The sequence below is a fragment of the Nymphaea colorata genome, chromosome 6, assembly GCF_008831285.2.
Source record: "Nymphaea colorata isolate Beijing-Zhang1983 chromosome 6, ASM883128v2, whole genome shotgun sequence".
Lineage (NCBI taxonomy): Eukaryota > Viridiplantae > Streptophyta > Magnoliopsida > Nymphaeales > Nymphaeaceae > Nymphaea > Nymphaea colorata.
This window is the reverse complement of record NC_045143.1, coordinates 15,562,109-15,581,211: the sequence shown is the minus strand read 5'-3', so window position 1 is coordinate 15,581,211 and position 19,103 is coordinate 15,562,109. Positions and strand designations below refer to the sequence as shown.

At 35.9% G+C, this 19,103-nt stretch overlaps 1 protein-coding gene across 1 annotated transcript; it reads right to left on the bottom strand.

The window, feature by feature from the left end:
* Positions 1-10,292: 10,292 nt before the first annotated feature.
* LOC116256590 (uncharacterized) lies at positions 10,293-10,637 on the bottom strand. The gene has a single exon (XM_031632991.1). It carries the CDS (start codon positions 10,635-10,637, stop codon positions 10,293-10,295), a length of 345 nt encoding a protein of 114 aa, XP_031488851.1.
* Positions 10,638-19,103: the final 8,466 nt, after the last annotated feature.

Sequence of the window (19,103 nt, the reverse complement as noted above, 5' to 3'; positions counted from 1 at the left end):
GGGAAACATTGACCCAATGTCTTTCACTTGTTATGGCTGGTCTTGTCTTTCTATACAAAGGTCTCACACAATTCGTCATGAAGGATTCTAACATGAAGAGGATTGCCTCTGGTTTCTATAGGAGGGGTTCTATAGGCAAGTCATCTAGGAGGGTCGAGCCTTCAACCCCATAAACGACAAAATTCCTTCATTACGTACATACCGGCAAATGTTGGATGAGTTCGATAAAGAACACATCATTTGGTACTATTTCTACAAGAAGGAGCAATTGACTCATTAATCTTTTCACAATAAGAGGACATACATTTTTCTTTTGAGATCATTCTTTGTTGTCATGTATCATCTAGACCGGTGTATGATGCAGTTTTCCAAGTGGTAGATGGACTTCTACACCATTGGAGGAGGTTTAGGTATAATATCAGACTTTGACATGGATAGGAAAGCATGGCGAGGTGTTTGTAGCCTAGCTATTAGAGGCTAGTCATTTATGGGAAATGAGATTTATGTGTATAGAGAGGCTACTAGATCTAGAGTGTACATAGAGTTGTGGGAGACTGCCTGCTCTTTTCTTTAGTGTCATTGAGCCCATGTCTTGTCGTAAAACCATTTATAGTTTAATGATATTTTAGTTTTTCCTCCAATTTTCCAATGAATGCATGATCTTCTTTTCTTATTTCCAAAACAATGTCATTTCTACCTTTTTTTGAACAAACATATCTCTTTTAAGTAAAATTAGTAGCAAGAATTTCCAATGGCTCCTTGCACCATTTCCCAAGGCAAAGAAGAGAGAGAACCATAGATTCAGGAGATGGATGATCCAACAGTTAATCCTACACTCATGCTGGCCATTTAGAAAATGATTGAATAGATGATGAAGGAGAACAATGGAGCAACGGTCAGACCTAGCAACAAGAAATCTAAGGGATCAACTGGGGGTAAAGATCCAAAGACCTCTATAGCATATGTGACAGATCATACACAGTCGAGGATAGAAGAAATGGAGAAGACTATTGGACATATACAAAGCAAAAGAAACAGAACATATTCCAAGAAGGATTTCTGTGAAGGTTAGGATGATGAAGACTTTGAAGGGCTGCCATGTAAATTTAGCATGTTCAAGGTAACTGAAAGTTCCTCATACTTTCTTTGTCAATTTTCTTCACTGAATTTGGGAAGTTTAGAAATAATAACAAGGTGCTATTCATTTGTTTCTCACAAATTCTAGAAGAGAAGGCCACTCAATGGTACTTGGAGACCATTGACCCAACACAAATGAGTGACTTTGATGAAGTGATCAATGCGTTCATCTAGATGCATGAGCCAAATCTTTCAGTTGTACAAACCATGGATACCCTCATTAATCTTCGTCAAGAGGTTGAAGAATTTGTGAGGAAATACCTATAAAGGTGGTGAACCTCTAGTTTAAAATTCAGAACTCCAATGCCAGAAGTACACAATCTAAGTATGATCGTTGGAAAGTTTTAGGTATTCACCACCATCTCATACAATATTAGTACAAGAACTTTTACAATCTAACCAAGAAGGCTGAGTGCATTGAACAACCATTAGAAATGGCTGTCTCCAATTGGATTTGAACTAATGCAGTAATAACTTCAAGAAAGAGGACAATAGAAAATCAAGAAAACACAAGCCCATGTCTGTTTCACAACAAGGAGTTCTACCTCCAATGCACAACCCAACCTGTCTAGCTAGTAGAAGGGCTATAGAGTGAATAAGAGGGAAAAGTCGGTATTGTCCAAGGTGAACAATGACTAGAATCTAGGATAGATGTGCAATAGAAAGTTCACTCCACTTAAATAGAAGAGAGAAGAAGTCATGTGTCAATTCCCTCAAAGACGAAGGGGAAAATAAGAGATCTGTTATGCAAGTGCCATCATGTCTTGGGTCATAGCACTGAAGATTATAGAACACTAAAGCATATAATATAGGACTTCATTAACCAATATTTTTTGGTCAAAGTGACAACTCTAGAAATCCTCATGCACCAAATCGATCCAAGACCACAGTAAAAATGTAGTTGTTGTGGTAGATAAATCCAATTTTACCCTCAGGACCACATTAGGCATAGAACACAAGAAGAGATGGTTGTCATGGCCATCAAGAACAAACCCATCAAGAGCCCATTGGATTTCATACAAGCTCTTACTAAGAAGACGAATGCCATATGCATCCAAGCAGATGAACCCAAGCCCATCATCAACATGCAAGTGCCAACCAATCACAAAGAATGGTGTAGTCTATAAGGCAGAATACAATCAATCAGCCATTTTTTTAAGACCGCACCCTTAGATTAAAACCATTCAATCAGCTACTTAAAAAGGGCGTCAAATTCAAGTAGTGCCCGAAATGTTAAGAATTATTTGAGTGCATCAAACAATATTTATTAAACCCATCAGTTTTGAAACCATCAGTCCTCGGAAGCCCCCTGTTGCTTTATATTTTAATAAACAGCTTTACATATGGAAAACATCTCCCTTAGTAGAAAGAAGGCTACAAGATTGAACACGACATCTACAATGTGAGCAGAACATTCATGAAACATGAAAAGAGATTCAATGATGGAAAAGACATTCTTTCTCTTGTTTGGATGTGTCAAAAGTTAGGACAATATTTGCTCCAATATGAAGTAAAGGTGGTTTCAAAATTGAATGCTCTCAAATATATTCCAGACCAGCCATTTCTCATGAAAAGAATCACCAAATGGCAAGTGCACCTTATACAATATGTCTTTGAATACATTTCTCAAAAGTCTATTGTTAATACCCGAAATTTTTTCATATCAATTGATGGAATCAGTTTTAAAATCCTACAAAAGAATTTCACAAAACAACTTTGAAAAACTTGAATTTCAAATGAATGTTAAAATCCAAACACAATTTAGGATCAAATCATGAATGTTACTTGTAATACAAATCTCATTGCAGTATTACGATTCCAAACCCTAATCTAGTATTCAAAGATCTAAATTGGGGTTTGAAACTCAAATTCCTTTGCAGTTGTCATTTGGAACCCATATCCAATTACAAAATGTAAATCTGGATTCAAATCCAAAAATTAGATCTAGTTTAGGATCCAAAAGCCAAGTGGAACTCACATGTTGGCCTCCCTAACCTCCATAGCCAAGGGCTCACCAAGAAGCCATGAACCCCATCTCTTTCAAAATATCTACTCTAATTCAAAATAATTAATCATAACCAATGAAAAGAAGATTTGATTATGATTATGATTTCATGGGGAAGAGGAGAAATCTAAGTCTTTCTCTCTTCATTAATTAAAAAGAACTCTAATTAAGGAGCGGGCTTCAGTCCCAAGGAAGTCAGCATGGCTTCACCTAACACACTTAAGGCAAGTGGGTTCAAATTTGGTGCACCCAGAAGTGACACCACATTCACTAAACTCATCGACATGAGCTTAGCTTAGTCACACCTAGTCAAAAGGTTAGGTATACCCCATGATCTAGCTACTGGACATGAATAGACCCTGACTAGATCAAGTCTACTTTGACTAAACCTAGTCAAAGTGTAATTCAAAAATGAGCTCAAGTGAACCATAGCTAGATGCTTCCTAAGCTCAAATTCGTCAAATTTACTCAAACCAAGTCAACATTAGCTTGCAAATGAGCTTTGAGTTTGATCAATTGGTCACATCTAACCAAATTCAGATAAATTTGTCCTTTCACATTCAATTTGAATTCATAGAACATGAAATTACGATTCTATATAAATCAAGTATGCATTTGAATTTGTCGAGCGTACAAATCAAATACCAATTTGAAAATCAATATTTCAAATTAAAATTTGATTTTATCAAAACCATTTTCAATTGAATTATGGCAAAAAATGTCCTTTTCAAAACAAATTTCGCAAGATTTCAAAGTCTTTTCAAATTCATTTGAATTGTCAAGCAATAAATTGCAATTCATAAGTTCTAGAGCTTAGTTACTAGGTTCGAACCTAGCAAGCTCAATTTCAAAAACTAAAACCTGAGCCAAGATCATTTTTTCAAGATTTTCAATCAAACTATGTTCTTACAAACCTAAACCTTGACTCAAACTAGCCTTGACTAGGTCTGGACCACATCTGAAAAGACCTAGCCCAGCACACCTAGCTCATGCATGTGGGCTAGGTGTGCTTGGTTGGAATCATTTAATAGGATTAAAACTCATTTAATCCTCCTTTGTCAAATCAGAAATCCATGTATTATGGGTTAAGCCAATGTGAAACAAAGTTTCTCTTAATGATTGGCCAAATTGGAGGCTGGCAGAGGTGGCAACTACCTCAGCCCATTCTCCAGATTTTAAATCAACTTTAATTCCAGCCTGGCACATGTCTGGACCTATTTCAACTCACTAACCCAAAAGGGGGCAGATTCCCCAAGACTTAGGCGTGCCCAAGAGGGAATTAAGGTTGAAGGTGCACAACCACCTCCCCCTTTCCCTATTCATGGTCAAATCTATTTAAACCCACCTTGATTACTGGGGTGGGGGACAACCATTTGAAGACTTTCCAACACTTTCTCTTAGTTGCATCCAAGAGCAAGTGTAGACAAGTGCAGCAAAGAGCATCCAAGAGGAAGAAGAAGAAGGGAAGAAGAAGCCGAGGAGAAGAAGCCGTCATCTAATGCTTCTCCCTTTCTCTCTTTCTCATTCCCAACCACTGTTTTCAAATTTGCTAAGCTCAGGTATTTTAGTGGACTCTTCCCCCCTTTCAAAACAGCCACTCTAAATCTATTTTTCACTCCTCACCATGAGAGAATTTTATGGTGAGAGAGAGATTTATATTTGCTGCAACATGTAATTTCATTTTTTATTAGGGACAGATGCATTCTCATGAATGTGGTCCACCTTACATGGCAACATCATAGACAAACAAGCTTGTGTATTCTGTCAATTTCTTTCGCCTTGAGTCATTTTGATTCATGCATTCAATTGATTAGGGTGGTGGTGAAGATTACAAACTTGTATTCAATTTTCGTACGTAAAAAACCCAGCTATAAACCATCATGGTTCATATGCAAACTGGTCCCTCTTCAATTTTCTTATTTTAAGAGACAAGTTATATATATATATATATATTGTAAACCTTTTTATTTTGGTCTTCATAGTTCAAAACTACATGATAGTTCAAATTTTCAACTTAAAACATTGCCTATTCCAGCAATACTTGTGTAAAAATGCATGCATATTGCTGAAATCAAACATTGATTTCATAAAATCTAGCTTTGAATATCAAAGGTTAAACTCTTGAAATGTAGCTTCAGCCATGAATTAACTCCCTTTTATAGAACTAGAAGAAGATTTTAATTTTATTCAAATCGGCACCCTAAATTATTTTTTAGAGTTGCTGATTTCAGTTACCAATTTTTATATTTTCATTGGATTAACCAATATCTCAAAAGGTTGCTAAATCATATTTAAAGATCCAGTTCATATCTCCAAAAGAGGAAATCAAATATGCTTTGCTTTAATGTTCTAAGGTAATGGACGAATTTCTTGATATAAAGCTTAAAATCAAATTCGGTTTAAGAAAAAGAAATTTTTCTAAAACCTCAAGTCAAAAACCCGTGTATATGAACACAAACGGGAACATGTTCTCAAGAGGTGCATTCCTCTTATTAATTTTAAAACTTGAACTTATTTAGAGTTAATTAAATTTCCAAAGATATGTCATCATTTTCAAAGAATCATACTTTCTCAGAGTCGATGTTTTCAATTTTCAGCTATTTAAATCAACATAAAATCTGATTTTATATCTATTTTGAGACAAAAATGGATGCCATCCACATCTCCAATCTATTTTAAAGATTGATTTTGACATCATATTCATATTTTTCATTATTTTGATTATTTTATCTCAAGTCTCAAGCCTGTGTACTGCATCTCTAACTTTTGTGCTTAATATCATGTTAAGCATATTAGGAGAATGTCCTACATTCTAATTACTAAAAATCAATCTTTACTTTTGTATGTGAATCATGAAGTGAATGTTTATATTGAATGAATGTTGAGAGGTTATGGGAAAGGAAAAAATTAATGTCTCATATAGTTTTATTTTTTTTCATGCATTCAACATGAACTCAATCAAATCGCACCACGTGCACCTTCTTTAGGAATTAAGTGATCCACATTTGAGTTGCAAAAAGTAACCAAGTCATATTGCAATGAGAATTTAAAAATCTCACCTACTTTCAAAAGAAAACACATGCATTATACCCAATTTGGCCAAAATACATTTAAAAACATCATGTTTTCTAACATTTTGGAATCTTCATTTCACCAAAAAAGTAAGTTTTACTTAAACAATTCTATAAATTTTTTCTAAAACGAACACTCATTTGAAGTCAAATTTATATCTTTTGGTTTTAACCACATGGTTTGGCAAAAAGAGATTCGAAAAATTAATTCATTTGCTAAGATAACTTAGCTAGTTTGTCCAAAATTTGATCAATTTTCTAAGTGAACTTATGATATTTTCCTAAAACTTGATCATAAGTTGATCTCAAATATCCAGTCCAAAATCATGAGATAATCTTGAGTTCACATCAAAGAACTAGATCTCAATCTCCAAAATCCTAAATTTTTCAAATAATTACCAATTTTCCAAACCAAATCTAATTTTTCAGACCAAATTCTCAATTTTCTATCTAAATTCCCAACCCCAATTGTCAAATTAACAATTAAATCTGCAAATCATGGATCAAAGACACAACCCAATTTATTTGAAGTGAATTCCAACACTATTGCCAATTTTGAAATTCAATTCAAAGGCACATATTTTCAACCAAAACAATGGTCTAAAGTCCAAACCAAAATAAGAATTTTTCATTTTTGTCCAAAGAAATTTACCAAATTTTCCAAAATAATTTGAATTTTTAAATAGTTTTTCAAAACAAGTTAATTTTCCAAACAACTTGCCCAAACTTCACTCTAATTTTCCAAAAACAAACGCAAATTTTTCTTGTCCAAAACCAAGTTCGTAATGAACTTTCAATTTCAAATCTAAATTTTTATACACAAGCATATATGATTTGCATCAATCAAATGCCTTATCTATCATATGAGAAGTGCTTAGTCCTTGATCTGATTACCCATGTTAAAGGTGGTAGGAACGGTTGGACCTTGTACTAATGGGTGGATCCCTTTCACTTGAAATTTTTAAGAAACCAATTTGAAATTTGCTACTTTGCATAACTCTCCGCTTGAATAATGAAGATGAAGAACATATGGCACGATCGGTGGGACCGATCATGATTCGTGTAAGGACTTTTTGGATCATATACATGTTATTTACAATGCCGGACATCAATTACTTGAACTCTTCATGACCATACCTACAGGCATCTTACTTGTATGCATTTAAGATCAATTCTCGGATATCATGGGTTTTTGCCCGAGCCAAAAAGTGATCCAAGAGGACCGATTCCTCGTCAACCAAGGTCAAGTCAAAACTCTAGGAGTGATTTGCAAACTCACGGGAAAACGGAGTTGGCCATTTCTAGAAAAAGATGGACATTGGTACCTCAAGTTAGAAGAACTTGACAAAACATATTCAAAGTATGTCAATCCTGCTTCACTTTCTAGAAGTGCTACTAACAAATACAAGAATTCCATGGTAACCTGCACTATGGGTTTCATCTTCTTCAACAACAAAGAGCACGTAATGGACTGTCATATAGCTCGTCTCCTCAAAAAATGGAGGCACGTTAAAGTCCACCAAAGATCCATAGCAATGGCAGCCATGGCATTTCTTTATCGAGGATTGACCAAATTCTTAATTGAGGATGCAGTCTCAATAAGATGATATATCTTCGCATTGCAGTCATAGTTCTACAAGCATGTGGGACCATAATTATGTCATTTTTTAGATACCAATGGCCGGTTATCTAGTGTGAAGCATTACTGTGGGAACATGGATGAAGTGGACGATTCTATCAACATTTGAGACTTCTTTGATAGACAAATCACTAAGTCTAGATACACTTGCAACCAGTTAGAGGAAACCTTTTATTGGGACCATTTGTCATAGTTGACTATCATCCAAAGCATTGCATTAGACAATTCTAGCAACGTCAATGAAATGCCTACAAAATTGAATCACAAGGAGCCATTGTGGAGTGTGAACTGGATACTGAAGAATGGTCTGGAATATACACCCACACCCAACAATGGTGGGAAGCATTTGCCCATTTGTTAAGTCATGTTAATATCATTCTCCTTGTAATATGTAATGAAAATTGTCATTTTCTTCAATTTATCATTTGTGCAAATTATCTCTCATCATATCAAATTCTGACGTCTTCAATTTTTCTTCTCACAAGGTAGACATTCTCTTTATGGTAGAAACAAAAAACCTACAAAAGAAAAGATTGAAAATGGAAAACGGAACAACCTCATGCAAGTGACAAGAGAGAAGGATGCTCTTCCAACATGTCTCCCAAGATGCTAACAATGATTCAATGCACATGAATACAAAAAATTCTCAAAGTACATTATCATGTTCAATAGAGAGTAGACTCAAACATAAATGCCTATAAAATTGAATCCGAAGGATTCATTATGGAGTGTGAACTAGATACCAAAGAATTGTTTGGAATATACACTCGTGTCTAATAATGTTGGGAATCATATGCCCATTTGTACCTTGCCCTTGGTCCAAGCATGAGTCTGGAATATGTAAAATAGTGAAAGAAAGTCCAGCCATCTATCCTTCTGTTCTAGATGGTCATGTTTAGTTCGAATGATGTAGTCTAATTTAGTCAACCTTTGTCAAGTTTTGTCAAGTATTGTCAAACTTTGTCAAGTCTTATCAATATCATTCTCCTTGCAATATACAATCAAATTTGTCATTTTTTTCAATTTATCATCTCTGCAGATGATGTCTCGTCATATCAAATTTTAACATCTTCAGTTTTTTTCCTCACAAGGTAAACATCCTCTTTATGGTGGAAACAAGAAATCAACAAAAAGGAAGATTAGAGATAGAATCAAAACAACCTCATGAAAATGACAAGAGAGAAGAATCCTCCTCCAACACGTCTCCCAAGATGGAGACAATGATCTAGAGTATGAGGAATATAGAAAATTCTTGAAGTACATGATCATGTTCATTGAAGAGTACACTCATGCAGAAAAAGTTAAAAAGAAATGGAAGAAGGCAAAGAAATTTTCCTCAAGTAGTTCTAATTCCTTCAAAGACACTACTGCAAAATCAAAAAGTGAGGAAGGGCAAAAGACTGCCAAGAAAAAGAAGAAGGCTGGATCCTAGAAAGCAAAACTCAAGGAAGTTGAAAATAAATTGTGTGTAGTTCATCTCAAAGGCAAGAATAAAATAAATTTCATTTGCAAAGACTTCTACGAGAGCTTCAAAAAGTGATAACATCAAGAACTTGCCTAAAAAATTCATCAAATTTGACAGCCATGGAGACGTGAAATCATACTTTGCAGAATGTTATGAATTTCATAACAATCATACAGCTTTCTTGTTTTGCTTCTCTAGAAGCTTAGAAGGAATTGCAGCATAGTGGTAGGGGAGCACATTAACCCTATAAAACTAAAGAATTTTGACAAAGTAATCAAATATCAAAAGATTTATTCAGAATGTTGAAACTACACCAACAATCACCACCTTATGGTATTTGAAGCATAGGCTAGTGTGAAGGTCAGGATTTTATTAAGAATTGCCAGTCATCTTGTAACAAGATGAGAAACCCAATCTCTCAGTCCCATGCATTGGAGTTAATTAAAAACAATTTGATGTATCCATCAAGGAGCCCTATTTTCAAGAATCCAATTAAATCTTTTAGTGATCTCACTGAGAGATCCGAATATGTCGAGGCTAGGATTTAAAATGAAACTTTTGACGTTGTTATTCTGAGAAAACATAAAAAAAGATAATAAGAAGAACAACAAAAGTCATAATACTCCTGCTAATATCATAACCAATGCCGCTACCTTCAAGAATGTTAAGGCATAATAAAGGAGTTGCAAACAAAGCCAATAGCAGCAGCACTAGCATTAAGAACTAGGCCTGGGCACCAAAACGGATCGCCGGCGGGTACTCAGTACCCAGCCCGGAACGGGCCCTGGTCCGGGCCACGATTTGCTAACATTGAGCTTTCGCCCGTTGTGCCTGGCCCGGCCCGACATTAAAACGGGCCGGGTCCCAGTTATAAATTGGGGCCCGTTGGGGCCCGATAGTGCTTAGGTAACTCGACCTAAGTCTCTTTCCCTTTTCATTGGAAAGGGAGTTATCCATCGACCACCGTCGCCGCCGTTAGCCGTCGCCGTCTCCACCGTTGCCATTGCCATCACCAGGGCTGACGCCAACAACAACGGACGTGGCGCGGGATTCTTTGGGAGGGGGAGGGCCCTTGACGGTCAGAGAGACGACCTCCTCACCATGGAGGAGGACGAGGCCAAGGGTTCGACGATCCTCATGCTCCTCCTTCTTACCCTTGACAGGGGGAAGGCACCAGAACTCCTCGCAGTCTTCGAGGACGAGATTCATGTGGCAGTCGAAGGCCATGAACTTCCCGACGAGTTGCCGGTCGTCGTGGATCGTCACCCTCATCCTATAGTTTATATATGGCAGCATCTTGGAGCTCTTGGACATCGACATTTTCGCTCCTCTCTCTCTCACTCAGTCTCTCTCTCTCTCTCTGCGTGTGTTCTGAAAACTGGTCTGCTAGGGTTTTGGATGAATTAGGGTTTTGGTCCACTTTTCAACAGGTCATGCCGTTTCACTTTTAGAACAAACGTTATAAGTTCTTTTTCCTTTCCAGCATTTGCAATCTCGTTTGAGTAGGTGAGAAGTCTAAGTTGAAAGGTGGTTGTCCGTTTCAAAATGATTCTTGAGCACAACAAAGATTAAAAATCGAACGAGCCCGACCCACCCCGGCCCGGCCTGGAGTTAACAAAATGGGCCTGGTCGGGCCTCGGACATGCTTGACCCAGCCCGGTACTCGGCCCGGCCCGGCCCGTTAATAATCGGGCCGGGTAGCGGGCCGACCGTATCCAAATCCGTGCCTTAAACGATGGGCCTTAAACAGGTCGGGCCGGCATGCCCAGGCCTATTAAGAACTAACATCCTAGATGGGGATATGACAGAAAGTTTACCCCCTTGAAATAGAGTTACAAGGAAATCATGCAAAAGCCGGTTGAAAGAGGTACTCTGTTTGTTCCTAAAGTTTCCAATCCCCCCCAACCCAATGATGAGAAGAACAAAGAACAATTTTGTAAATTTCATCGTGCTCTAGAGCATGATACAAAAGATTGTCTTGTGCTAAAGAATAGTGTATAAGATAGTTGATGAAGAAATTGTTAAGGCCATCAGTGAACTGTCGGACATTCTCAAAAAACCTTTTCCTAAACATGAAAAAGGGACAACTTCTATAGTCGGTCATCAGATCATGGAGACAAACAAAAGGAACAAGGCATCCTTGGATTTCTTTCGGTTGCTTTTCATGCATGATAAAAGGTTTAGATATGAACAAACCAGACCAAGCAAATAAAGTACTCACACGGGTTGATTAAGAGTCATAGATATGGGATCTCAAAAAGAGAGAAAAGAGAGAAATTTAACCCTAATTGGGGACACAAATGGGCTTTTGGACTATATTGCAATGGTCTGATCATGTTTGTGACCAAGATCTATCAATTAGAGGAACATTGCATAATAATGCCTTGCATATAGTGGTCGAAACCATGGCAATAGAATTTCTCATGTCTTAATCGATGGAGGAGCCAACTTAAACATTTGTCCACAGCTGACAGCCCGCACATTCAGCATAAGGCAAGCTGACTATACCCCATCATCAACTTCCATTCATGGATATGACAGATTGGGACAACCTTGCATGGGTTGCATATGTCTTGACCTTGATATCTTTGAGACAAAACATCCGGTTTTATTTCACCTAGTCAATATAGTACCCTAAACAAATTGTTGACTCTAATGCAATGTGGGTTAAAATGAATGAGACAAATAAACATTGTATAAAACATCTATATAAGCATGGAAAATCTCTCTCAATTCCAAGTTCTAATGCACATCAAAAACATATATGCATACATTGAACCATGAAGATACCTAAATGGCTCTAAGGGTGGGATAACATTTAAAACATAGAAAATTAAAACGTTTTGGCTAATCAAATAGTGACAAGTCTCTTCACGGTTGCCTCTTTTGTAGCATGTAAAATTTTACATCTTACATAAAGACTATATGAGATGAAATTTCTATACTCACCTCTATTGCCCATGTGTGGGAATCCAAGACAGACAGAACTTGACCTATTGATACAAGGTCTGACCATTGTTGATGCCTTTGCCAGGGTAATCAGACCAAGGATTAGACTAAATGTTTCATTTCGGAAGTCTAAATGTTGTCCAAAACCTATGAAAGATAAATCTGCTCAAGTTTTAAAATCATGCATGATAAAAAATCTAAGTAGGTCTAGAAATAGACTTATGAACAAGAATAAATTGTGACGTATGTTTGTCTCTAAATCATCACCAATAAATGCAAATCCATATTCTAAATCTAATATGATGCATGCAAAACTAGGTCATATAGACTTGGAGGTGGACTCTACTAGTTCTTGGGTGTAGGACGTGGACCTATTAGGGAGAAAATGAATCTGAATCCAAAACTTGTAATCAGGATCCAAGAGATTTTATGTTATAAAATTGAAATGAGATATTAAGGAAGTCAGAAAATGTCACATCATGTAATTCAGTCTCATGATCCAAAACCCAAGGTCAAAGATCTAGTAAATTTGATCTTGTATTTACAATTGGACCTCCTAAAATCCAAATTCTGAGAGAATAGTTTTGAATCTGAGGATTTCAAGGTTCAAAATTCTATACTCAAGTAAGATTATGTGGTAATTGAACTAAAGTTTATGAACCAAAACTCATTATGTGAAATTTGATTCTAAAATCCAAAGTCCGAAATCTAAGATCCATGATTTGAGATCGAAAATTCATAATTCAAGATACATAATTTGAGATCCATAATTTGGGATTTATGATCCAAAATTCATGATCTAATTTTTAGAATCCATAATCCTACTTTCAAGATCCATATTGGAATAAGATAGCTTTCAGTTAAATATTAAGTTGAAGATTAATCAAATCTGATCAAGATGACTTGGCCTAGGCCGGTCAAAAAGGACTGGATCCAGTCTTGTCTAAACTAGGTTTGTTAGGACAAGCCGAATTGAAAAAGATTAGTTTAATCCTAATAAAATCATGTAGCCCATGATATTAATCTAATATGAATGGGGTTTTAAGGAGGTTGATTAGGTCAAATTATGAGATTAGCTTCACAAGTAGTTGGCTCTAAGGCCGGTTTGAGCTAGGTCTTAGAGAACTTGACTAGGGTAGGACTCCAAGCCTACATGACCTAGGGTTTTTAAAATTATTTAAATGAAGTTGATTTTGAAAACATTTTAGAGAAATTTATGATTTTGAAAGGGTTTTTGTATGAGGTCCATGCTAGATTCAGTTTTTCACATACTTGGGCTAATGCCACAGGGTATGCTACTAGGATAACCTGCTCTGGTTGTTGACAAAGGTGCATGTGGGTGCAAGGTAATCAAGTGCAATGCATGACTAAGTGAAAGCATAAAAGAAATGCTATTATCTATATGCATGATTTAAGCAAAAACTAAGTAGGCAAAAACGTACATTTTAAAAGAAGGAAACAAGGAAGAGAGTGGCATACCTAACCCCTATGCCTATCCTAAAGGCATTAAATTAAATCTATCTTAAGAAAGAAAATAAACTAAACTAAAATATTATGAAAGCAAATAAAGAAAACCTAAGAACTAAGTAAGAAAATAGAATAAACTAAGCACATTAAAAGCAAAAAGAAAACTAAAACATGCATAACAAAATAACAAAATAAATTGAAAATGAAAAAAAAAAGGAGGGAAAGAATTACCTAATCTTGGAGGCTTGCCTGAGCCTGCCCTCACGACCTCTACAATGAGATTGGTTGGATTTAAGTTGAGTGTTAATGTAGCCTGAACCAAGACTTAGACCAACACTCTAAAAATTTAACTTGTTTGTTCTTAAACCTTATGAGTATCCAGCTGAAATTAAACCAACTATTATGAGCTTCTCTAGGCAACCTCAAAGTGTGATGAGAGAGGAGAGGGTTAGGCCCTATTTATAGGAGAGAGAGGGGAGACCTCCTCAAAATTTGAGATCTAGGAGTAAACTCTTAGACCTCATCCTCACTTCAAGAAGCACAAAACCTTGGATTAAAATGTGTTTTCAATCGAAAAAATGTCCGTTGCAATCTCATCTATGTTCTGAATTCAATTCCATGAAAAGCAGTGCATGGACAGAGAAGTCCTGATCGATTCATGATAAATAATTCAGATTTACATTGAGCGTGGATAATAAACGAATCAACAATATGAAGAGGAGAAAACACACATTAAAACCATAGTTTATAACAATGAAACAGAAAAATATTCATTCTGACCACATATGGATAATGATTTCAATTTGTCTATGCTGGAGTGCTCAGTAAAGAATTTCACAATTTTCAAGTTCTTTCATGCAAATTGACATTAAGCATGGAGTGAGAAATTCACATGTTCTTGAAATATAACGTGCATTAAGCTTACATGTGGATCCTGGATCTGGATTTGACATTGGGAATGAAATCTAGGTTCGGATCTAAATAAATTCTAGAATTTGATTTGTATATGCTAATGAAATTTTTATCTTGATTTGATAGTCACAAATTTGAAATTGGAAATAATTGGTTTATGTGAAACTATATCACAGATCTAAGACTTGGAAATGAGATCTAGGGGTCTAGGTATAGAAATTGGACTTGGAAATGAAATTTGGATGAGGAATCTGAAATTGAAATGTGAATTGAGGCTGGCTCCACCTACTGGGTTCAGGGCTAGGTTAGGCATAGGTTTAATAGGCTTGGCCTGCAAGCTGTTTTTGGAAAACATTGGTTTTAGTGAGAAATTATGGTAGTATAAGCTCTAGACCTAGGCCTACTGAATTCATGTGAATGTACATAAAAAGCTAACTTAGGCTCATGTGACTGCTAAGTTAGGTTTTATGAAAATACATGTATTATAATAAATGACCAAAATACCCTCATGTGTGATTTTGGGCTATAAAAATCTAACTTTATTGGAATTGTCACTGGTGAAATTGGGGATGCTTGGATAAGTAACTTACCTATAAAGACATGTTGAAAAATAAAAAAAAATTGATCTAATTTACCTGAATTGAGCTCAACAATTATTTACAGAGTGTAGCAAGTAGCAAGTACTATGAATGAGCTCCATAGCCTTTGAAACTAAATTAAACTCAAACTATGACGAATGAACTGAAATCAAACTATGAGAAGATTGATTTATAAATGATAAATATAATCATAGCTCAATTTCAGCGCACTCTATCGGGTTGTTAAATTTAGCTCAAACCCCTAAAAATGGCAGAGAAAAAGAGCTCTAGGGCTTCAATAACTGAATTGAACTTAAACCAGAATGAATGAACTCATACAGAACTAAGGGGAGATTGGTTTATACATGACAGATATAATGCCAGCTTGGTTTCAGCTCACTCTATTTTGTTGATCTCAAATTCAGCTCAAACCTCCAAAAACAAAAGAGAGAAAGCTCTCTCAGGCCTTTGAAACTCAAACTGAGATGAATGAAATTAAACCAAACAAAAAGAATGATTTATACATGATACTCGTGATCCTAGCTTGGTTCGGATTGACATGTTCTTGTTACTCCAAAATTAGCATGTACTCGATTTCGGTGAGATAGTTGAGCTAGAGTGAACTGACTTTTGGGCTAAGAAAACTCTAGTCAGTTGACTCTAACAACTCTTGAGTTCTTGTAATGTTTAGAATTGGCCTAATTGCTTAAATGTTGGGAAATTTTCAAAAAACCTGATGAAAAAACCCTACTTTCAAGAAAATATGACTGAGCGCAGGAGCAAAATGATCATTGTTCGCTTGGGCGACCTAGGTGATCTAGGTATAAGTGTGCTCAATGCTATTGTGATACTTTCTTGTTTGGTCCAAAAAATATCCTCGCTCTTGAAATTTGATTTTTGAAAATCAAATTGGAAATGATGAAGGCTAAAATAGTTATTTGGACTTGTAAAAATCTTGGGTGTTAACAGTTGTAAATGAAAATGTGAATGGTAAAATGGGAAACATGGATTTTTATCTTTCATGTGGAAAATGAACACGTTATTCTAGTGATGATGTCTAGATGCGGACACTAGTGATGATGTCCATATGCGGACACTCTAGGAGTGACTAGAAAACTATGATTATGCTCAATTTGAGATGGAATTATTTGAACTGCAGTTAAGAATAGTGACATCTAGCATTCGAGAATATAATACTAGCTCAACTCAGGCTGACTATCTTGAATTGAACAAAAATGGTGAACAGATATGTGAAAATAGGGAAAGGGGACAACGTTTCCAAGAAATACTCACTCTAATAGTAGAATTCAAACTTGAAAACTAAAAATGGAGTTGAAAATACTTTGGTAACACTACAGAGAACCTATTATAGGTTTGATCTAGTTTGCAGGTGTTCTGACGACAAGAAATGGTAGAAAAACTAGAAAATGAGCCATTTTTGGGCCGTTTCTAACCACATGCGAGGTGGTAAACCTATCATGGGGATGCCTAGTGACTTATATAGATGGAAATAACCTAGATTGATCTTGTATAAAACAATTCTCATATTTTCATGAATGTTTTGTAAAATTTTTTAAGGTAACTACAACCTGGGTGATCTAAATCTTGGTGTCTAATACCTAAAGCATATTATTTGATTTGGTTTAGTTCAAAGCCCCTAGATTTGATTTTTTTTTCACAAAATCAATTGAAAACTTAATTTATGAAGTGTAAAATGGTTGTTTTGACTTGTGAAAATTTAGGTTGTCTATAGATGCTCATCTTTGCTACTAAGTTGATACAAAGATATGTTTAGTGGCAAAGACAAAACACAAAATAAATTAAAATGCCTCAATAGGAGGGAAAATTTTTGGTTTGCAAAAACCACAAATTGACATTAAAAGCTCCTGGTTTTAAAAACCTTTCATGATTTATGAAAGAAAACAAAATCTTTTGTGTTCTTTGAAAGATAATGATCAGTTATAAAACTTGGAATCATTATGAAGAGTTTCTTGTTCAAGACATTGTGTAACATCAAGACATTGTGTAACTGTGAGAGCATGTTCTGACATTGTGTGTCCCTGAGTACGAGTTCTAGACATTGTGTATCCATGAGGACGAGTTCTTGTGAAATCCAGCATTTTGTACAAAGTTATATTTTTCTTGAACTTAATATCCTTTTTAGAGACCTATTATGATCTTTTGACATCTTTGGAAGTTAGAGATTTCTCTAACCATAGTTTTTGGTCTCTAAAAAGCATATCCCTCTTAATTGTCATTGCATAATCATTTGAAATATATAATTTTCCCTTCATGGAGAGTCTTATAATGGAGCAATCATTAACCTAGTGGCTTACTAGCCATGAGGAATTTCACTCTTTATTTGCTTTGTCTACTTTGGCTCTTGCTCTTTATCTGCAGGCAAAGGTCGGCCGCATTGTACTCTTTATTTCTTTTCTTTTATGTTTCTTTTATTTGCTTTGTCTACTTTGGCTCTTGCACTTTCTTCTGTTTTCTTTTACTCTTTTTTTATTCTTTCTTTTATTAGGCCAACTTTCACTTGCAGGAAAAATATTTTACCACCCAATAAGCTATTATGGGTCCCCACTACTTTGGTGATCATGTATAGTTCCATCTTGTGCAATGTTGTGCATATCGAACTTTCTACTATACCCATGTAGTGAGCTTTCAAATCTTTAACTTTCAGACTAGTTGGCCTTAGGATACCAGGTGTAGAACACCCCTCAAACTTACTTGCTCGAGTTTAAAAGGCCTTAAAAGACATAATGAGACAAATGTTCATAGATCACATAACTTCACAAGAAAGACGTAAATCAAGCTTTATGCCCACCTACTATTCTTTAGTACTAATCTAATGGAACAACTACACTTGCCTCAAATCCATTTCTCAATGCTCATTTTCTAATATCTATCTTGATTGCGTCGAGTCAGTTTCGATCATTGTTCTTGTACAAATTCTTCTAAAATCCATGCAGCCTTTTAGCCATCTAGAACAATGATATTTCCTAATTGTCAGCTCTCTTCATGCCACCTAGCATCTCTTTCTTTGTTCATGTCATGATTTGTCAAGATCATTGCTCATTAGGCTCTTGAAGCTACGATTAGAAATTTCTCTTCTTTTAAAAACGTTAAAAATCTCACAAACAAGTCTCATTTGAGATACTTATTTTGAAATTTGCATGGTGCTTTGCTATTAAATTTTGGGTGTTTTGTGGTGTTCTTGTGTGCACCGAAGCATGACTTGTGTGCACTAAAGTGCAAGTTCTAATGTGCTCACATGTTCATGTATGCATGTGAGTATGAGTTTCAAGGTTTGTGATCATGGCTTCTCGTATGCCCATGTACATGACTTCAAAGATTTGTGTTTACATATTCCTGTATACACATGAGAATGAGTTCTAACCTACAAATGTTTCATTTATTGTAGTACTGGACTATCAAGGAGGTTTAACAAGGGATTTCTTGCCAATGCAATACTAGCTTTAGAGGGGGCATCAAAATATGTGAGTTTGGCATGCATTATAAGAGTTTGGTGCAATCACATGTATTTGTATGCACATGTAAGTATACTAGTTTTGTGTTTGCAAAGATTGTTCAACAGGTGCGGGTGTTCAAGTTTTTTGATGTCTGTGGATCTCGTACCCAAATCATCTGCTCTTTGTGCCACATATCACTTAGATGGATGTCAACCCCTCTCCTTACGTCCTCTGGATCATGGATTTGAATTCCCCAATTCTCAAGGACTTCGCAGGCCTTGTTAACATATGAGAATTTCCCCAGTATAAGAGCAGCAATGGGAGTGTTGGGATCATGGGAAACAAATGAGTATGGCCACCAAACAATGGACAGAAATGTACCACATATAAAAAAAGAGAGGCAT